Source organism: Tympanuchus pallidicinctus, unplaced genomic scaffold, assembly GCF_026119805.1.
Source record: "Tympanuchus pallidicinctus isolate F22 unplaced genomic scaffold, pur_lepc_1.0 scaffold24, whole genome shotgun sequence".
Classification (NCBI taxonomy): domain Eukaryota; kingdom Metazoa; phylum Chordata; class Aves; order Galliformes; family Phasianidae; genus Tympanuchus; species Tympanuchus pallidicinctus.
In genome coordinates this window covers 3,418,943-3,440,859 of record NW_026294741.1, presented here as the reverse complement: position 1 = coordinate 3,440,859, position 21,917 = coordinate 3,418,943, and the positions used below count along the sequence as shown (strand labels likewise).

General features: G+C 43.2%; 1 protein-coding gene across 2 annotated transcripts in view; it reads left to right on the top strand.

The window, feature by feature from the left end:
* PIGL (phosphatidylinositol glycan anchor biosynthesis class L) overlaps nt 1-21,917 on the top strand; it is a 56,166-nt gene that overhangs the window by 18,977 nt on the left and 15,272 nt on the right. For both annotated transcript variants that reach the window (XM_052689046.1, XM_052689045.1), the window contains one exon: nt 19,062-19,152. In XM_052689046.1, the coding sequence (XP_052545006.1) occupies nt 19,062-19,152 (91 nt within the window). The remainder of the gene's footprint in view (nt 1-19,061; nt 19,153-21,917) is intronic.

Below are 21,917 nucleotides of genomic sequence, written 5' to 3'. Positions count from 1 at the left end.
TTATACCAATTAAACTAGCTACTTAATGGTTAGAATATGATTTCTGAGTACTTTGTTTATCCCTTTTGTAGGATAAAATATATTTAGCCTTGCATTATTTGTAGTTGTTATTGCTGCTTAGTGTTTTAACCAGTAATTAACCCTATCCTTTGATAGTTGTTTACAGCTGGGAACAGGCTGACTAGAATGGTGCTCTTTGTTCTGCAGTAAGGAAGGAACAGTGCCAGGTAGCTATCCTGTGTCTGCTTTCCAAAGCCAGGTAGCCATCTCCTGGGTCACCCCCTGCACTGGGAGAGAGGGAACAGTGCTCTTAAACATGGCTGCTTGCTGCCCATCTGTTCAGAACAGGGATTGCCTTGGTGTTGATTTTGGTGAGAACTCTCTGCAGGTAAAGGTGAAAGCACTGGTAAACTGTAGGTTCAGGTCTCACACAGTATTACTCACAGCAGAGTAACTAACACACACACACACACACACACACACACACACACACACACAGGTGTTTTTTGGTATATTCTGTTGTTGCTTCAAACTGATTGCTTGTATCTGCAAGAAGATTATCATCCAGCGTGATGCAACTTTTAGCCTCTTTCCTGGATGTCAATAAGAGGATTAATTAGAACAGGGCTAAAAATGTTTTGGTATTTAAGGGAGATATACTTTTTCCTGTGCTGTCTCATCTCTTATTCCACCCCAATCTTTTGTGCATTATGCTTAAAGAGGAATTGTAGAGCAGAGCTGAAGCTTGTGGACCCTCTGTACAGAGTTCTCAGATAGCTTCTGCTATGTTTAGTGCTCTGTGTGTCTACAAGGAGGTGGGGAAGGACTTTTTGTCTCATACTCTCATTCCAAGAGAACAGATGCACCAGATTGCTCTTGCAAGAGTGTAATGCTCTGCCAGCACAGGATGTTTGATGTACGATGTGTTTTGATACGCACTTCTACGCTGGCTCATTCTGATACTCACTGTATCCTTTCACAGTACCCTTTTTAGCACCTTCACACCACTTAAAAGTGTTGCCTGGCTCCACAGCAGTTGTAATACCTGAGCAATTTCCAGCCAGCCTTTGCAGTTGGACTTTCCCCATGACGTATATTAGCTAGATATGGCTGGGGAGGTTTCCTAGTTCCACCATTCTGCTTTTGCTGCTTGCAGCTGCAATAACCAACTCCTGACATTTGTACCCAGCTTGTGCTTTGATGGCTGTAGCTTGGTGCCTGTTTGCACACGGGGCCTTCTGATAAGGCAGGCATTTGACCTTTCTATTCTTAACTCATTAACATTTAGAAGAGCTGCTCTCCTCACCTCTAGAGGCTGTGCTCCTCCCCCCAATATCCCTGTTCCTAACAGATAAGATTACTCCTGGGTTATATATTGATCTAAGAGGAGAGTGCCAAGTGCAGCTCGCACCAGTTCAAGGGCAAATACTGAATCCATATGAGTGAGTTCACGTGCTTCAGTTCAGCAGTGGAAAAGTAAAGACCAATGGCTGTTTTTTGCCCTCTCAGCAGAACCTGAAGAAAGATGCAGGGATATCAGTTCTTTATCTCACCAGCAAAATGAACTTCATGGCTGCAGGAAGTACCTGTCCAATCTGCTGATGCTGCATCTTGGAGCTGTTTTCTCTTCTTCACCAGCACCCACAAGCACTTAAACAGATGAAGGAGTTGAAGTGATTATTATACACACATTTGCTTGTGGCTGTGTTTTCAGTAACCTGAATGTGGAAATGAGAGCCAAGATTCCTTTGTTTTAAGCCAAGCTTAGCTCAATGGATGTTGTGCACTGTCACTCTTGAACAGATCTCTCCACCTGTGCATCTGTATTTCCCCTGGGCACTCTGACTATATGAAGTGACACTGAGAAGCTCTTAGGGAATAATTGCAGATAGGCAGTTAAACATGGTCTCCCAGGGTAGTGCTGTAACTATGAACATGAATGAGGTCATGAGAGCAAGAGAATAACAGAAGTTAGAGGGAGCAGAGGTAAAAGGGGTAGGTCCTCTTCTCAGGTTGTTTGGGAGCCTCTTGTTCTGGTTCTGCATAGAATCGCAGAATCATTAAGGTTGGAAAAGTCCTCTAAGATTGCCTGGTCCAACCATCCACCTACTGCCAATATTGCCTTGTAAATCTTGATCTAAAGTCTGTATCTCAAAGTAAGATGTTGATGTTTGGAAGACACTGGGGGAGCAGTCATCAGAAGGATGACAAAAGGATGAGCCTAATAATGGGATATCTAAAATGCTTGAGCTGTATCCATGCTGTATCCAAATGACCCAATAATGATACAGGAGAATTTGCATGAAGAGAAGATTTGTTGGCTGAGGTCTGTTGAGCTGTTATATGGCATATTGAGTGAGAATTATGACCACAGTGGCCCCAGCTAGCTTTAAAAATCTCTGACTAATATTAACTTTTTGTAAGGTTTTCCATCTATCTCTACAAGTTCTAATATAATTTTAGCTCCAGCTTCCATCTCAACTCAAAACTGCGCAAACTATGAATGAGAATTTGCCTAGTGGAGAAAAATACAGCACTCCCCGCTTGCTAATAGAAGAAAGCTTAAATTCTATGCTTAGCTACTTCTATGCTCAGTGGTCTTGGAAAAAGAAACTAAATCACTTCTTTGAAATGTGTGGATCTAAATTGTCCCACATTGCACACAGAGTTGGGTTGGAATTTTGGCTGTGCGTGTACTGCTGCATTAATCCCAGTGTTTCTGAATTTCCTTGTAAGTGAAAAGTAGTACATCATCACCGAGGCTCATGGCTGTGTTTTGCTCTTATCACGTTGTTGTTGGAGTCTGCCTGTGAGGCACTTCTGCAGTGTCACAGCTGGCCCTGTGAGCAGCCCGATAGAGAGACACAAGCTTGGAGCTGCCATGCCCTGTGCCAGTCTTTTTGCCTGCTTTTGGAGATTGATTGGCACTGGCTGTTTTTTTCTTTTCCCTACAAATGTTCCGTGAAGTAAATTTTTGCTCGGTGACTCAGAGCAAAAGAAAATCTCAGATTTTTGTGATAAGATATTAGATGTCTGGGCAAGCCTTCAGCTTAAAATGATTTTTGGCTTATCCTGCAAACTGTACATGCTGAGATTTGAGTGTGTGATCCTCTAGCTATGATTAAATACCAAAAGCATGGACATGGGAAGCAATAAAGTATTATGCTGGGAAAGATTCATCATTTTTGTGACTTTGTTTAAAGAAAGCCCAGATGTGGGAGTAGATATCTACTGAATCAATCATTTTCTAAGCCACAGATGACCAGAAAATTAATTAAAAAGAAAAAAGAGAGAGATTAGAGAAGTAAACCTTCAGAACTTAATGTTTAAACAATGTAGCCCAGATTAGGTTGGCCTTAAAATGATCTTCATTAACAGTAATGTATTTGGGAATGTTTAACCCTCAGGATTTAAATTTAGGAGATAGTCATGTTTGACGGTTGTGGACAAAACCTGGGCAACAGCACTGCTCCAGTTTGCTTCTGCTGTTGAGTGTGGCGTGTGAGACAAGTCTGTGAGCAAATCTCCAGTATGGAACAGAATGTTTGCCTTTGGCTGCAGCGGTGCTGGGTCTTCTGTCCTCTCCAAGTCACATCGTTGCCATATAGCAACATCCATAATGTCTGCTCCATCTCAGAAGGAGGGTACAGTGGCTGTGTGTTCAGCAAAACATTTGACAGTGGCACATTATTATGGAAGCATTCCTTACTCATCTCTTTCACTCCTATGAGTCCCCCCCCCGCTGTGTTAGAGCAGCTCGGTGCCCAGCTGCCCTGTGCTGCTGCAGCAAGCTGTCTTGCAAGAACTAATTGTGCCATTAGCATGCAGATCTCTGCACCTCTCTTCATTAAGAGCTTTTTACATATTCTTTCTGGTCTTGTGTGTCTAAAGCAAGGCAGGCACAGAAGATGGTCACTCAGATATACTCCTGCTAGCAACAGGTAAAAAGAGAAATAAAATACTTAAGAATACTTAGGCTGTCAAAACGTTATCAGGGTCAAGGTACTTCCTAACAACCCAATAGAAACACTTCTAATAATACCTTGTAAATTTTATTTTCTTTTTTCTTCCTGCCTGGCCTATTTACAATCCTTGTCCTTGCCCTTAATGCGTTTCAGAAGATGTGTTTCCATTTTGATTTAGAGATTGCCCAGCAGGCCGTTTGCCTTAGCACACAAGGACAGCTGTGCTGACAGTCTCTCCTGCCTCAGGGCGTTACTGGGCTCTGCAATCAGCTGAGATCTGTGCATGCTTCGGTGCCTTGGCGGTGAACTGAAACAACCTTTGTCTGTTTGGAATGGCAGAGGAGAGGTGACCATGTTGAGAAATTTGGCAGCAATTTTTTGAGATCCTCTAAGGGTACATACACTGCAAAGCCGAGTAAGGGGACAGCAGTCAACTGCATGAAAGTTCATTGTGCAGCATGCAGAAAGAGGTGCGCTCTGGGGCTGGGAAAATGCATGAATGGAATTCAAATGATTTGAAGTTAACTTTTAAAAGTGTGTTGAGGAGTTTTTGTGTAGCACCTGTCTGCCATAGCCCTACCCAGAGTAATGGTTCTACAGCAGTACCTGTCTTTTTTCTGGAGTGTCTCTGTCACACAGGACAAAGGAAGAAACAGAAACCTGCAGCTTTTTCAATTTGAGTAGTCTTAGGATTTATTTGTAATAACAGGAGGCAGAAATGAGATGTGCCATTTAAAATGCAGTTTGCATAGCAATAGCAGTGATCAAATCCCCGTTGAACAGTAGCCAAAAGTATCCATTGGAGTGCTTTATTCATGCTGCGTGACAGTGCAGTTAACTCTAGCCTGTATTGATTCTATTTATTATGTGTAAAGCATCTCCACTGAGCATTTGGGGTGATTGTTAGAAGGATAATGTCCACAGCTGCATTATTGTACAGACAAAGATGGCCTTCTAACGTTAGGAGATTTGAACATGCTTTAACTTAATAGGCAAAACATGTGCTTCACCTTGTGCCTTGTAACCAGCAGACCATCGGAAGAGATCCTAGAATTGTGACATAATGACAGTAGGTGTTTATAACCTGTCTGCTGCCAGTGAAAACCCCAGGGAGTCTGTAAGCAATAAAGATGTAAAATCAATGGCACATAGTAAATGTTTATAAGTTACTTTGGTGAATAAGCATTCAAGGCAAAGACAAGGTTATGAACGTGATATGCAGAAGTTTTAAGTGTGTTTAGTGAAGTAACCTACTTTAATTAGCTCTGCCATGTGTTGCAATTGTCTCCTCCTGCTTTTGATGAGTTAGTGACTCTGATCCAGGGTTTTTCTCACCCAGATCAATCACAGTGTTACCAGTACAGCTAAGTAAGCTCCTCATTGCCCTTGGGTATCGCCAGCCGCAAGGCAGAGTATTGATAGTGTTTGGGTATAGTAGCATTAAATGTCTCACCTTTCTGTTCTGCAGCCTTATCTGCTGGTTGGGATGGTGATGTGATGGATCAGAAGCTCAGTTCTTTGTACAAACAAGCTCTTGTAACAGCTGAAATATTGCTTAGGTCTCCTCGACAGCAACAACCAAGATGGATCAGATTCTTCAAACCAGGCTGTATGTGACCACACAAAGATCCTGAACAGTATAGTATGTGCTTGCCCATAACCTTGTTAACATGCCAGAAACAGAAAGCACTGCTTTCTACTTTAATCAGTTTCAGGAAGGGGCTAGAGCTGCAGGTGGGCAGAATAAGAATGGTGGACCTGTGGTGAAAAAAAAACTCATTGACACATTCCAATCCAATTAAACGTCTTTTTGTAACACTCCCAATTCCTGTTTGGTAAGAGTTTTCTCATTGCATGCTGTTAGACTGGAAGCAGTGAATGAAGGAGAGCCCAAACTATCATAAAAAAGGAAAGGGGGGAAGTAAGGTCTAATCTTTTTAAATCCCTGTACTTCATTTCCTCTTAGAAGATCTGTGTGCTGTAATTATATTGCCAAGGAGGCCTTTCTTTTGTACTCACGTGGAAGCTAAATGGTTCTATTCCCTTTGGCCTTCGTTCAATCAGTATACATGAAATTAAGAAGTTTTTCTGTTCCAGTGTAAGCTTGAAGTAGAAATTGGTGGGAGCAGCTCTTCAGATTAGAGCAAACTAATCAAAAGAATAAGGTTCTTAAAGGAACAATTGCTAGGCTGAAAGTAAATTTAATGTGGTTCTGTCAACGAATGGGAATTTTGTTTGAGAGAATCCAAAGGACCAACAAAGAGTGCCAGCAATGCAGAATTTCCAATATGAAACAACTGTGAATAAAACCAGGTACTAAGTATTCTGGTAGGAGGTAAGTAATGCTGATAAATTGTTAAGAAGACACAGATGTTTTCTTTATAATGAATACAATAGTACAAAAGATATCTAAAATAATGTCAAAGGAGTGGGATGGGATTTACTGGTTTCTCATGGAGTTTTACTGTTGTCTTGGAGGAGATACAAAAGCCAGTTTGAGTCTTTGCACAACTTTGTGTGAAAAACATGATTGTTTCAATGATGCAACAGTAGATTTTTTTTAATGGTGAAAGCAGAACTTGAAGCTAATAGGAAGTGTGCATGTTTTTGTTTGTCACAGACTCACAGCACACATTAGGAAAAAAGGTATTTTTCAGATTGGTGAGTTATATGATCCATAACCTCAGCCTTATTGTACAAGTTGTCAGAAATGTGGGAAATGAATTCTTCTCTGCACACCTTTGAGCATCTTTCTCTGCTGTAACTTCTTCAGTCAGATTTGATTAAAAGGAAGAAAAATCTATTTTAGACTGCAGTGTAGGAAACCACAGTAGAATTGGGTTGAAGATTTTGTTTTCTGATCCTTCTGTGCCAACTGAAGCATGAAATGAAGGCAGTTTGGCTATGGTTCCATGCCAAGTCATGCCCCCTCTTCTAACAAGTCATGTGTTAACTCTCACTCTGCCATACTCCTTGCACAGTAGTTTCAGTGCTCTCTCATTTCAGTGCTGCAGTCTAATTCTCTGCAGTTATTATTTGCATTGCAGTCATTCAATTGATCACATAGCCTGCCCTTCATGCACATTCTTTACATTTTCTGTGACTGTAAGCTTGACAAATCTTGGCTGAGTTATGTGCGTTTTCTCTTCTTCAGTAGTTAATATTTAACTGAATTGTACTAGAAGTATTCAGTCTGTTTTCAGATGATGGATGAACGTTTTCCTGTAAATCAGTCTGTAGGTCTTCTGAGCACTGAAAAGTCTGGCAAATAATGCTTGAAAAATCAGAACTTGTGCTCATTTCGGAGTACAAAATGGCAGGAAATAGAAGAGGCAATTCACTATTTAGGCTGGATATATTTTTCATTGAGTCCTTTCTAGTTCACGTCATTACACAACATTAGTGAGATTAGTTCTTTGTATTAGAAGGAAGGGTCACATCTGTAATAAATTATGGTCTTAAACAGTAGCATTGCTATAAATGTTTTCTTCCACTATTTCTGTTTCATAAGCCAAATACTTGGCATTTCTCTTGTTCTCATAAATAGCCATATGATGGGCTGCCAAGGCTGCTTTATCATTTGTCTTGGAAAAAAATATTATATAATATTGCAAGATGAAGCATTGGCAGCCAGTGGTTTGGTCTGAGCTGAAGGGTTTGCAGAGTGTGTGCTAAGAGGGTTGAATACATGCAGATCTCATCCATAACAATGAGAGAATTCAGCCAGCCTTACTGGTAAAGGATGGAGAACAATCCTCTTTCTGCAATGATGAGACAGAATCACAGCATAAGATTCAGGGTTCTGCAGTGTTTAGGATCTAACAAGTTTCTTTCCTCTGTTTTTAACGAAACATTCATATTTAGCTGTAGCTGTTAAAGAGGGTTCTACTACCAAGGGGTTCCTGCTTTTCAGTGCTGTGTCTACAGAATCCAGGCTTGCTGTAGTGAATTGGTCATCACAGCAAAGGAGAGAAATCCATACAATCTGTTACTGGGAATAACCAGGTTTTACTGGAGAATGGTGTGTTTCAGGACTTGACTAGTCCTGGTAATGAGAACACAAGAGAAAGTAGGCAAGAATATTGACAAAAACAGTCATCCAGGGCTGTCTTATCACTGCAGCCCAGAGTACAAGTAGGTGATGCAGAGGTGGGCATGCTGACCATTGGCAGGCTTCAGGGGTACTTTAAGCAGCTCCTACGGTATTGGTGTAGCAGTGGTTAATTTGCAGCTGTTAACGTGGTGATTAAGAGATTTTCTGTGCAATCTGAGCACGCAGGAAGACAGGAGCTTCTGCAGAGCTTGTTGAAAAATGGGTTGTTATTTGCCCCAGGCAATAAAATGTATTCCTGGAGTGAGTGTGGGTGTTGCAGCTTTGCTGTGCAGGGACTCCTGCTCCAACCACGCTCTGCTCCCACTCAGCTCTGTGGCCTCAGGCTCTTGAGGGAGAGCTGCCTGAGCTCTTTCTTGAGTTACTCATTAGAAAATGTGGAGGTTATTGCATGCTTACTGCCCCATACCAGACTTGGGTTTAGTTAATGAGTGTCTGTTAATGTGTGGAAATAAATGATGTGCTGAAGTGTTGGTGCTGTTTGCACGGTGGTGGTGTGGCTGCAGGTTGGTTATCTGCAGCCTTTTGTTACAGTATTGTGCTGTGAGATTGTAACAACTGTTTTAATGAGGTGTTTGCAGAGCGCAGCTTTGTTGTCTCCGAGGAACTCTGTGCCTTCTGCTACTGGTAACGTGCAGCAGAGACCAGGACTCGGCCATTGCCCAATCCCAGTTCCACACCAGTAGCTTCCTGCACCCCTGTACAATGCAGGTATGTGCAGTTCCTGGCATGCAGTGCTCAATAGGGTATTACTATGTTCCCGGCTCATTATCCTTGCTCATTTGTGACTTATTAAGAAGAAAAGATACTGTTCCCTACTTTAAAGCTTATAGGTTTCCTTACCGTCACCCCTTGCTGAGCGTCTTTGCGGCGCTCAGTGCTGCGGGGGAAGCACCGCTCCCGCTGGGCAGCTTCCTTTCTCTGGGCCCTTTGCAGGCACCGCCGGAGCGCGAAAGCCCAGCTCCCAAGAGTTAATCATTTCAGGCCTTTGGCAATGCTGGCCTGGTCCTAGAAATCCTGCTGGCTGCAGGGAGGCTGCCAGGAGCCTCCCACTTGCGAGCTGCGTAAACAGGCCGGCGCGCGGTGCCAGGCGGGTGGGAGGCTCGCTCCCGAGACTGGGCCAAAGTTCAGCGGCTGCACGGCGTGCAGCACGGCCGGGGTTACTGCCGGTCACGGAGCCGTTGCTATAGCAAAGCTGTTGTGTAACGCTGGCGTGGAGTCCGAGCGAGGAGGAGAGGGAGCCCAAACGATAAAGGTCATCGCGTTGTGCTGGTTTTGTTCATTGTTGCTGAGTCCCACTTATCTGCCGCAAATTGAGTTCCAAGCATAGTTTCTGGCCTGGCTGCGGTGCGGCTATTCAGCGATTCCAGGGAAAGAGAAGGGACTGGCTGAGAGCTTGCTCATGTAATCATTTAATTGGGGCATGCACATGAGTGGGGCTGGCAAGACAGTGCCTGCAGTTTGCATGAGTAGAATCTTTGCGTGTCTGTAAAGTCTGTGGGATGGAGCTCGCAATTAGATGTTTAACTTCTAGGTACAAGCTGTCTTATAAAAGGAAGTGAATTGATGGCTATAACAAAATTAGCACCTAACTAGACAGCTCCAAGCATCCTCAGTGTTATATAGCATGGTTACACCAGGATTTCAAGACAAAATGCTCCATTATCGCTGCTTAGGTCAAGAGAGTTGCAGGAGATGGTTGCTGTGGGAGCCTGGGGATTCAGGAAACCTCTTTTTGGATGGGATTGGTTTTGGGAAGCTGACACGTTGTGACATGGGAAGCTGCATTTGGAATCAGGCCATCGTCCCATTGAGATCTCTGCTGAAGTTGCAGTTACATGAATTTTGGCATGAGCAATAAATGTCCATAAAGCAACTATTCCACATTTGTTTTGCTAGATGATTAATTGAAATGGCTGAGGGACTGATTTGGCTGCAGGCTTTCTCTGGAGGTTTCTGACTGCTTTGCTTGTTATATGGACTAAATCAAGGCCCATAGTTTCAGTAAAGGTAGTTATACTTTCAGCTTTCCTTGTTTAAGAGAGTCCAGCCCATGCCATAAGCCAACATCAATGTTCTGTTTGACTTACCTGAGGCAGGATTGAGACTGCAGTTCTTGGCTATACAACACAATGTATTTCTTATTCCAAGAGCAAATGGATTCTCTATTAACGTTGTGATGAAACAGCAGCTACGTGTTGGGGTGTTTCAGCCATTTGCCTCTGAAGGATTTTGCTGCAGGGAGACTTTCTGTTCCTTCCCTTGGCTTTGTACCCTTTCCACCTGGGCACATTATGATATGTGTCAATGCTGTAGTTAAATCCTGGCTAGAAAGAACACACTGCATCCCCACTCCACCTGTCTGCTTCCTGCAGCTCTGCCAGGAGACTGAGCCCTCCTTCCCAGCATTCTGAAACTGGGGGTCTGCCTTTGAGCCAGTAGTGCCAGGATTTGTGCAGGCAGCTTCTTGGGGGTTGGAGTTGGCTATTCAGTGCGTGGATTAATGCTCCCTGTCCCAAGCTGTGCCATGCTGCTCTGTTCTTCTTTCAAAGCATTTTGCAAAACAAAAGAAATGAGGAAGGGAAGAGTGAAGTCCTGTGGTCTGTCCCTCACAGTCCTTGTATTCCTGGTGGTTCATATTTCAAATGTAAAACAGAAGTTTGAATTTAGGGTTGCTGGGCCTTTTGTTCTCAATCAGGACATCTTAGACTGTCAGGCTCCAGATTAATTCCTAGGCACTATGGCAAAGACAAGGGCGTGAGCACTGCTATGAGATATTCTAGAGCTAACTGGTGATTCCATACAGGCCTTGCAATGCTCATTTCTTATGATAGAGGTGATGATCTGGGGAGAATGTGCTGTGTTCTTATCATCACAAGTACCAGAGTGGGCACAAGATGTACTGAGGTGGTAAATCAGTGGGTCCAAGGAGCTGGGTGTTGGGATGAGACCATCCTTTTTGGTTTCAGATCAGTTTATCACCTCCCAGATGGGAGATAGAGGCAAGAGCAGATGGTTCTGGGAACATGGAGCAAAATTGCCAGAGGCTACTGGCTGCTGTAGTCCATGGGTGCTGCATCTTTCTGCTGAGTGCTTCCATCACATCATTTTGCTCTTAGGAGGACATAGAACTGAAGAGCTGCTTCGTGTATGCCCTTGCCTGGCAGTTGTGTTCTGGGATGCTGGACAATTGAGTGTCTGAAGTTGTTTCTTTTATTAGAAGTGTACAGATGAGTTTACCAGATAATGCTGAGAGATGTTATTTGTCAGTCATTTGGGATAAGTGCCAGAAATGCACTTCACCAACGGATGTTCAGAAAAACATTGGCGGTTTTCTTTTTTTTGTTTTTCTGGGATGTTTTTCTGGGACGTTTTTGTGAACTAGGTAGGAACTTTAATGATCTACGTGCCTCTCCAAGACGTGAGTGGAATTGACTGCGTTTCACACTGCGCTGTTGTCTGCTGCCCAAACCACATTTCAGTGGGCCAGAGGAGGAAGTGCTGACTCATAATTCAGCATGGCAGCCCCAGCTCTCCTGAGATTACGAAGTCTGGCCTCTGACTGATGTTTGCAGTGAACTCTCTAATGACCCCCAACGGATCCTGCAGAAGTCCAGCTTCTATAAACTGAAAGGGAGGCTTCTTGCCCAGCACTTGGCAAGCTGCTGCTGGTGAGCCTGCGGTACTGCAAAGTGCAAGTAGTGCAGGAGTCACGCTCAGCAGTGAGTGGGTGAAAATGTGCCCCTGATGTGGGGTAAGTGGGCCCCATTCAGTACAGTTGTGTGTAGTATATCCTGCTCTCATCACGGCTATCAGGGGAAAAGGGCTGTAAATGGCCTTATTTTTGCATGCAGTGGATGTTCAAAGACAGACGCAACTCACACACAGGTGAAAATTGGGAATGTAGCTTAAAATATAGCATGCAGTTCAAGGGTGAAAGGGGTCTTGAACTTGACTCTTTGTTACAGTGTTACTGGGGTTCCTGATACACCCTATGGCACCTCATCATTCTTGTAACTAACCCACTGTAGATTTCTGCTTAAGCTGAAGTTGGGGCTTCTCAGCATAGACTGAAACAACTGAATTAGAAGCCTCTCCTTTCTCTGGCAGCTGAGTTCGAAGCTGAGCTATTTGGTGCTCAATGCCTTGGGCAGTTGGTCAATCAGTAACGATGACTACAAAGTTCCTGAGCACGTTCAAGCAGCACAGTTGGAACATGAATGTCACGCACTGAGTGTGACAATCGCACAAGGCTCCCAAGTCACGTTTCTCCTCTAGCAGGTCCTATGTTTGCAGCACAGCATTGATCCTCTCTTACGTGCATGTTTGCCACGTGTGATTTGCCGTGTGGGATCAGACAAGGAGCTGTAGACAGAACTCTCATTCTCCAGCAGCATGACCCTGTGAAAGGCAAGTTCCTTAGCTGCAGTGTTGCACTGTGACACCTTGCAGTAGGTGAGACACCCAAATTGTTATCACGTGCTTTGGCAAGCAGGATCTCCATTGTTGGAATAGCATTTAGCCCAAATAACTCGTGTTTCTTATGTGCACTGGAGTGTCTAGGGAATTTTAAACTGTAAGTATTACTGTGTTTCTGCTAGGAAGGATATGTTCCAAGGAGTATTACTGGTATTTGCAGCTGAAAGCAAAGTAATTTGTGATGACATCTGATTTGGGAGTTCATTCTCTGTTTGGCACCAGCCCCTAAGGAAGTCCTAGCTGCTCCAGAAGACATTGTCCTTATTGCAGTGTTCCTGTGCGCCATGGGTGGAACAGTTCACCAAATCAGCATTTTGGAGCTTGTTGCAGCCTTTTTAATGTTTTGGGGCCATAACACTTCTTTTAGAAGGTTCTCAAACTTAGGTAAATAAATGGAATGTATTAATATTTCCTTTTCACAGAACTGGAAAGTGGGAGATAGGAAAGTTGGGACTGTATCAGAGGTTAATTCACAATTAGTTGAGCTGAATGTTGTTTCCTGTCCTTACATATCTGGGCCTGATGCCTTCTGAAAACTAGATTTTTAAAGTTACTTCTTAAAACTAGCTTTAGCCACTGTCGTTTCTATGCATTTCTGTTCTTGAAAGGTACCATCAATTGTTTTTGATTAAAGGCATTGAATATGAACTTGTTCCTACTGAGCTTTGTGCTGTAATTTATCAACAAGGCACCGAGGCACAGACGTCAAATGAATACCAGATTTCAAATTATGATAAGCAATTGTGTCATCTCTGTGAATAGACATTAAACTCTGCTGAGAAATCATCAATAATTCATTTAAAAAAAATGAGTACAGGGACATTTGGATAGACCTTGCAAAGAAGCAGTCCTGTATTCTCTAATAATTCCTTTGAATTTAAACCCAAAGGATTCTTATTTCTCCAGCAGGAACACATGATCGTGGCCAAGTCAGAAAGTTTGTTCCCCAATCACCCAATTGCTATTGACTGCTGGGGAGTAACAGAGATGCTTGGAATACCATCTGCAGAGGTACAGCCTGCTGCAGGAGCACACACACCTTGCCTGGGCTGGGAGGAAACTGAGCAGAGTGCTGCCTGTCTTTGTGTTCTTGCTCTCAGTGCATGACTTCAGCCTCACATTAGTGAGGTCAGCACTTAACCTGTCTTTTAGGCATCTAAACTTTCTTAATTTACCTTTGAGATGTGTATAAAGTAGGTCTAATGTTACACATTGCAGAAGTTAAGTGCAAGAGAAAAGGAATAAGTCCATTCTGCCTTTTTTTTTTTTTTTTTTTAAATATTTGAAGCATGTTTTATTTCTAAATGTTGCAGTATTCAACTGTTAGTATCCCGCTTTATTCCCTTGTTCTCCTAAAATGTGGATTGTTACATTCCAGCAAGCACACAGCATCTGTTCTCTGTTTTACATGATGCTTTAAGATGCCGGTCTTTTGTCAAAGGGGGATCTTTTCATTTGAATCAAAGATGTACATGCAGCTGAATAGCAGTACTTCCCTCCTGTTATTGTTCATTACAGGAGGAGGAATTGATAATAGATATTAGTGGAAGGATTTAGAGGCTCTGCTTCAAGATCTGGGGTTAGCATGTCTTAACTTATCGCAGCATTATCTTAAAAATAAAAATTCTCTGCTCTACTTTATAGAGCATGAAATAATTTCTGTTTACTCATTTCTTTCAATTACTTTGATGCTATGATATAAAGGTCACTGATTGCCTCTAGTCATCACATAGCTTTTTCACTAATTGTGCGCTCACGTCATTTTGTTCTGTGGGATCTTTTGCTTTTTGATCCAGTTTCAATTGCCCAGATGTTCATTTTGTACAGTTAAGTCTATACAAAGGGCATGCTTTGTTCCAACACACCGTGGTCACTGTTCTCAGCTGGGAGCCCATTGCACAGCAGTTCACCTGTTTCCTATGTAATCCACTATCCATCTCCAATTATGCTGACTTAATGTACGATCATTCACTGGGGAGGGAGGGGTAAGGAGAAGAAATGATGCAAAAATGTTTGCTGGTCCCTAGCCTTGGATTGATTAAGGTCACGCTGCAGGATGAAAAGGCAATAAGAAATCGGAAAACTCCTTTGTCTTTACTTCATTGGTGTGTAATGGAATGGAAAATCATGGCAGTACCTTGAAGGATTTTTTTTCAGAATGTGTTAATGGACAACTGGGCACCTTCCAGAAGGAGTCCTGCTGCTGCTACTCTTCCTTCTCCTGCAGGGGCTTCATGTCAAGGCAGAGGTGCGTTTGCCAGATCCCATCAGGAAGCTGCCACACAGTGGGAGGCACTGCTTCACAGTGCACCCAGGGGCCTGAAGATTCCCAGTTCTGCAGCTTACGGGAGGGACAGATGTCACTGCAAGTGTCCCTTCCAGCACAGCCCAATTGGTCTTTGCAAAGCCATGTGGATGTCACACAGGCTAACTGTTCATTTAACTTCACCTTCAGAGTGGTCATGAGAGCTTAGTTCGTGAACAGAATGAATTCCATGGAAGACTTTGAAAGAGGATTGTATGTTATAAATGCACTGGCTGTTGCTAAAGACCTGTGGAGGATAAGCAGTGGAAAATTGGACAGGGATGGAGCAGTATATCATATAAGAAAGGTGTCACTTGGCAGTACAGATCTGTGAAGGTGTTTAAGTTTCTAAAGACACCTTTCCAATGACAGGAACGTAGCTGCCTTCAGCCTAAAGATTCCTAGAAAGATGACCGAACAAAATTGTCCAGGCTACTGGCAAGGACAGCATTACTGGCAACATTTACAGGGTGTTCATGGCCAAGGCTGAGGCAGAAGATGAGCTCTGCTCCACAGCCCACAGCAGGCAAGAGGAGGCGGCCTGGAGGGGAGCTGGCATCGAGCAGAGATTTTTAACATTGCTTTCATTCAGCCAGCTGTAAGGCTGCTGGGCGAGATCTGCTCAAGGTTGAATGTTGCTTTAACTTGCTCACATGATTTGTTGTGCCTCCCTCTGCGTTGTGTTTCCTATGCAGACCTTTGGGAAGGGGACTGCAGATACCAGCGCCCACTCTGCCAGCCTAGTTTGGCAAGGAGGAAGAAAGGAAGTGAGGGAGAAAACCCCAGGTCTTGTCTGGTTCCCCCTACTGACGGTGGCATTGCCTTGGATGGATAAAGGTAGAATGCACCTTGTTTTCAAAGGTACAGTGTTTCCTGTATCTGGGTCTGCTGAAATCAGCAGAAACCAGCACTATCTGGCTGCAACTGCAGAATAATTCTCAATTTCTCTCTCCCTTCAGTCTATAGATCCCTCGGCACAGCTTTAAATTCCCCTGTACAGTGCACAGCACAATTTTCACTGAAAACAGCTGATAAAACATTTCTGGAGAGAAACCTCATTTCATTAAAAATATTTTTTTACCTCTTCTGTGCATCTCTCTATTTTTCCCTGTTGGCCACCTATGCTTGTCGTCAGTCACATGGAATGCCCATAAAGATCACTTCCAGGCTGTATAGGTTGGTGGAAATGAGGCCAAGTGACCAAAGCTCTTCACCTCTCTCACTGGCACTCTCCAGCAGCGACCTGGGAGGGCTCTCCAGTGCAGGATTTATATCTTGGTCTGTTTCAGTGACTGACAGCAGCAGCAAGGAGCTCTCTGGGGCAGAGGACAGGGAGAGAGAGTGTGGGGAATGGTTCTTCCTGGGACAAGCTCCAGTCTGCTCCAGGGAATGTGCTAGTTTTCACTCCTTCATAGTCCTTTATCTCAGCCCTTCGACCTTGAGCTCAGGGGCATTATCAGCCTTAGCCAGAAAGGCAGTGTGGAATTAACTGTTGAAATGCTGAATGTTTCTCATACTAAGCCCTAAAAGTAAAAAATGTAACAAGTGCAACTTGAATAGTCCAGGAAGTCAGTGGACCTTTCAAATTTGCTGAGCGCTGATGTAGAATATTAGGAAAAATGTGTTGTACTGAAGCATGGCAGTTTTCAAAGTTTGTATGTTTCTACTGCACAGAGGCCTCCTGTAAGAACATCTCGTGTGTACATACAGGCTGTATGAACTTGGTTTTCTTTGTCATGTTTCATCCTTACGTGGGCTGGACTGTTACTATTTCCAGAGCACAGGCAGAAAGCCATTGATCTCATGCTTGTAGCACGGTCTGTACTATCGTGATGACTGCACAAAGTATTAAACTCTCAGCAAACACTAATAATAATAATCCTGAAGTGATTCAGGTTGATGTGTTGGCAGTCCTACTGCTGGTTTCTCTGGGTGACTTTGGGCACATCGTTTAATTTGTGTGTCGCTTCTCATGTTTGCTGAATGAGCTAAGGATGTCTCAGTGGGCCATAACAGCTATTAAAGAGTTATAATTTTGCTTCTCTATCTTTGGTGCTCAATGAATGACATTATACAGGGAAAAAGCTTTTTTTTCTTACTGGGAGTGAATGAGCAGCAGTAAGTGGGTAGAAGTAGATTTTTTTCTTGGAGAACATTCCCATCTAATCACTTTGGTGTTCACTGAGTTAATTTGCTCGTGCCTTCAGATTGTTTTGTTTCCAGGGATTTTAAACCCTTGCCTCCAGCAGTTCATTTCCATTGAAGGAGGAGGATCTTTATCTGTCTGAACTAGTTAAAACCTGCTCCACTACCCGGCAGCATTTTGGAGACAGCCCAATACAGTGCAGCAGATATGACACCAGGAGCCTCCTGGACATCGTAAATACCAAGCCCTATTTTTTTTTTTTCCTGACCTCTTGCTGTTGGAGCACTCCTACTTCAATGAGACTTCCTCCACAGCTCCATTTGTCCACTGTCCAAGATAGGCAACGGTATTTGCATTCTATGTGGCCAGCAGAGAATCCATTTAGACTAATTTACCACTCCAATATTATCAGATTAAGCCTTGACATAACCTCAAAGGTGCCATTCAAACAGCTGAGGCACTCTTAGACTCCTCTCAGTGTGCATGGTCTTGGGTTCTTGGGATATTTTGAAGCTTTAGAAATGTGCTCAATATAAAGGTTGCTGCATTGTGGTGGGACTTGTAATACCTTCAGGGCCGCTTCATCTTCGACCAGAAGATGGGAAAGTTTTTGTCTTGAGCAGATTACTTGCAGGTTTGTTAACTGGATGGGACAGCCAGCAGATGTACTGAAGGATCTTTTCTGTGATGGAAATCAAATGCCTTTTGTACATCAGGCAAAGATGCTGTCTGTACAACAGGGACTGGCAAACAAAAATTTCTGTTGTCAGTAATGTCAACCCAGGGAGCATGACTAGAATGTGTATTATAGAAATGCCTTTTTTTATTGTTGTGGTTTCTAACAGCACATTATTTTGGCCTGTGCTGAACAGAGCTATGAAATAGGATGGTTAATATGCTAACACTCAGTTTGTGCTTGAGGTTCCTCCTTCTACTGCAACTGCTATTTACAGCAGTGGGAAGATTTGTGGCCAGGAGATCTCTCATGAAGATCAGGGCTGAGAATGAGCCAGGGAGACGCTGTCCTGTTTTGCTGCAGGTGTTGCAGCCCTTCTGTCTTGGGAGTCAGTGAGGCATGAGGAGTGTTGGGAAGTGGCTCCCCTGCTCCCAGCAGCACGCAGCTGGATCAGTCAGAGCTGAAACCTGTGTGTCTGTGAAAAGGCTGTGAAGCTGCTTTTCTGCTCAACCACCTCATAGCAATTATCACACTGTTGGAGGATGGAGAAGGTCTGAGCAAAGGACCAGTTGAACGTGTCATCATTGGTATTCAGCAGCTGCATGTTTTGCTGTTGTTACAAATAACCTTTTTAACTTTGCAAGCAATGTTTTTTTGGCATCATTCATACGTAATTACTGAGAGGTCAAATTCAGCTGGCAGTTGTGTAAACATGGAATAATTCTATTGGCTTCCTGATGTTATTTTGCATTTGGATCACAGTCCCTGTCCGTAGGAGCTTGCAATCTGAAATACCTAGGGAGAGCACTCTGTCACAGATGAGTTAGTATGCAAAGCAGTTAAAAAAAAAAACAGATGAACTGCTATCAAATCCTCGCAATATAATTACAACTATGTTGTCCTTTGGTTGAGGTTAATGGTTTAGTCCTCTGTAAATGAGAGTAGGCTATTTTTTGTATGTAATTCACCAGTAGATTACAATTAGAAAGCCTTTTGGGGAAATGAGTTTTAAAAGAGCTTTTAAATAAATATTTGATAGTTATTTCTTTATGTGTAGAGAGAGGAATTTGACTGGGACAAACAGAGAACAAGAATCATGGGACAAAATAGGTGCTGCTTGAAATAGAGCAGCCAGGAAGTCTGCCATAGAGGTCAGAAGAAAAGGAGAGCTTGACAAAGAGGGTGTTGGAACTGCTGTTTCCCTTCCAGCCTTGTTTTTCCCCCCTCCACTTCCCAATATATAGACTTCTAAGACTCTAAGTAAGGTTTCAGTGGTTTTAAGTGGTAAATAAATATATCTTGATTTCAGTCTCTTTTCTGGCATGGTTCTTACAAAGTTTTTCAGGATTGAAGTGACTAATTGCACTTGTCATTTTTAGGGATCTTCCAGACAATCCTTCTGTTGAATGGGACACACGGCTCCTTGCCTCCTTCGTGCTGAAGCATGTAGAAGCCAACAACATCAACCTGGTAATGTGAAACTTCCTACCACACAGGCAGCGCTTTTGAGCTACTGTTCTAGGCCACTCCTATCTGGAGATCTTTCTTGGCTTCTCATTGGGAAATAAACAGTGGAGAGGTTTTGTTTTAGTAACTCCTCAAATGTTTCTTATATTTTAAAACAATTGTTTTTCCTGTGTTACTAAGTTTTATTGCTAAAAAGGGCCTGATTGGGATTTAGGCGTTGGTTTAGGCTTAGGTTTGAAGGACATTGGCAGGCATGTTAGAAGGCTAGATTAGTAGGGGCAGGATTGAAGGTTATTAAACCAGAGTTCCTAGAAATAGAGTTGTTTCCATCAAATAGGAAAAGAAAACATGGAAAACTGTGCTCTGTTCTTTTCTGTTGACTGTTGCTGTGATCACACATGTTATTGTCACACACTGATTAGCAGCAAAATCACAAAAAAAACTTTGAAGTGTTTCAGCAGTGTGCAAAACAAGAAGCTGCAGCTCCTGCAGCATGAAAGCCCCCTGAGCATGAAAAACAGCAACATGTATCCAATTGTATTGATTCTGTGGCTAATTTTCCATGGAATATATTGCTGTACACAGAGACAAATCCAGTGTTTGTGCAGTCCTTTTGTGCCTTTTGATCTGGTGAATAGATAGGTTTTAATCTAATCTGAAAGCTCCTAACACAACAGGATTTGTGTTGCGTTTTTGTGACTCTCCTGGGCACTGGGACAAGTGCACCGGAATCCCAGTAGAAACTCTGAGAACACCAGAACTTTCTATAGATGGTTAGAGAGGGCTAGATCTTTGCCTCAGAGGAAATTAAACTCAAGCTGTTCGTTCTGGAGAAGCAAGAGTCTGGCACTAGCGTAGCGTGAGCTGAAAAATCAAGTGTGGGGAATTGGGAAGCAAGAAGCATGCACAACCACTAGTGCTTGCCCTGCTGTGCTGCTGGTATTATAGGGCGTAGCTGTAGTAATGAAGAGTGCTGTGGCAGGGCCTGTTGCATTCCCCTTAGCAGTTCCTTCAGCAGCAATGAGGACAAATGATTCTAGCAGAATGTCAGCAGCATCAGTGGCCACTGAAGCATCTTCATGGGAGCGGTGGTCATGAACTGCCCCCTGAACTTGCATTATTTTCAGTGTCACAGGTAATCACATGGTCTCAAATATCTGCTGTAATACCTTTCAGGAAAGAGCAGACCTAGTTTGCCAACAACAGAAAGCAAGCACCAAATTGCCTTTGTCCGACTTACAGCAAGTTTGCAGTTCCAAAATGCTGGGTGTTTGCCAGCCTGTGCTCATCTCTGCTGTCCTGAGACAGTAGCCTTGTCTTGAAAGGTAAACTGAGTCTGTTTCAGTAATGGTGAAACTGATAGGATTAGCTTAACGTGTTAAAAGAGCTTAATCAAAATGTAAGTTAACAGAGTTTCAAGCACATCCAGCTAATTCACTGAAGTTAACGTGATTGGAAGACATATTGCCTTTACTACCCCGTGGGAAAAATGTCTCCAGTTTTCCCTTATCTTATCACAGAAAATGGTATTTTTTTATTTACAGAACATGTGTCACCTGGTAGTGGAGAAGCATGCTGCAATTCCAGCAGGTCTGAAAGATTGCAAGGCACCGTGTTAGGCATAGTTTTGTTCCATTGCATTGTTACTCATTTCCACAATTGCCCTGGAAGTCCAAGAGTAACTCGATCTTGTTGAGAGCTACAGGGACATGTTTCATCCAAGCTCCATGCTAAATAGAGCAGGCACAGAAATTAACAGTTGGTGTGCTCAAATCCAAAACTAATTTATAGACTTGGGAAATTATTTCCTGCCTGCTGGATTTATAAGCAAAAGCCAGTGGTGCTGGGGGAGCAGCCAAGGATAGTCTTGATCCTGATTAGAAAGTATTTGGCATATAAAGAAAATGAAGTTGCATAGTATTGTGTGGGCCCCAGGCAGCCCCAGATTATGAAATTCTACTCTTCAGGACTGCAGGTTTGGTGACAGCAAAGCTTGGATTACAAGGTGACATTCAGACTGTGAGCAGGGCAGCTGCAGTGCCAAGACCAGAATTCAGCAATAAGAGATTAAAAGATGCCTTCCACCATAGGCTGCTGGAAACATTATCCATTCAGCTGTTTGCAGAAGAGTCCCATTGTCTTTGCTCAGCTCCAAATCAGTCTGGGTAGCCAGACCCTTGGGCCTATGAAATGATGCTATTAGAATGGAGGTTCTTGCTGTAGCACTTCATGGGATGGTCTTTCTTAAAAAGCAAAGATGTTTCTATCTACAGCAGTGTACTTGAGTAGGTATGTATGCTCTGAATGACTGTACAATGCCAGACAGAGTGAGGGAGACGCACAGCTTCTGCAGCACACGCAGCATGTAGAGGGAGCATGGACTCCAGACTTCTCAGGGGTTTTCTGCTTGTAACTGAGTAATTTCCTCTGTGCTCTCCCCACTCTGGATGGGATTTCTGGATCTGTTTGTCTTGGCTGCTGCTCTGGTTTCCATTAATGAAAGCTCGATTTCCTAAATACCAAGGTCACCCAAAAGAAAACCCAGCAACACCAACAGCAGCAGCTCCCATTTCAGAACAGGTGTGGGGAGGGAACTCCCTCTTGCCCTGAAGATTTCATTGAGCAAATAATTTCCACATCAAGTGTATTTCCTATCCTACCCTTTTGCTCCCAGGACTGGCTAAGCCTGTTTTTAACCCAGGGTTTCAAGATGTTCCGGTTTCTTCATCCTGCCCTGATGGTTTGCTTGATTTCATCATCCGCCTGGT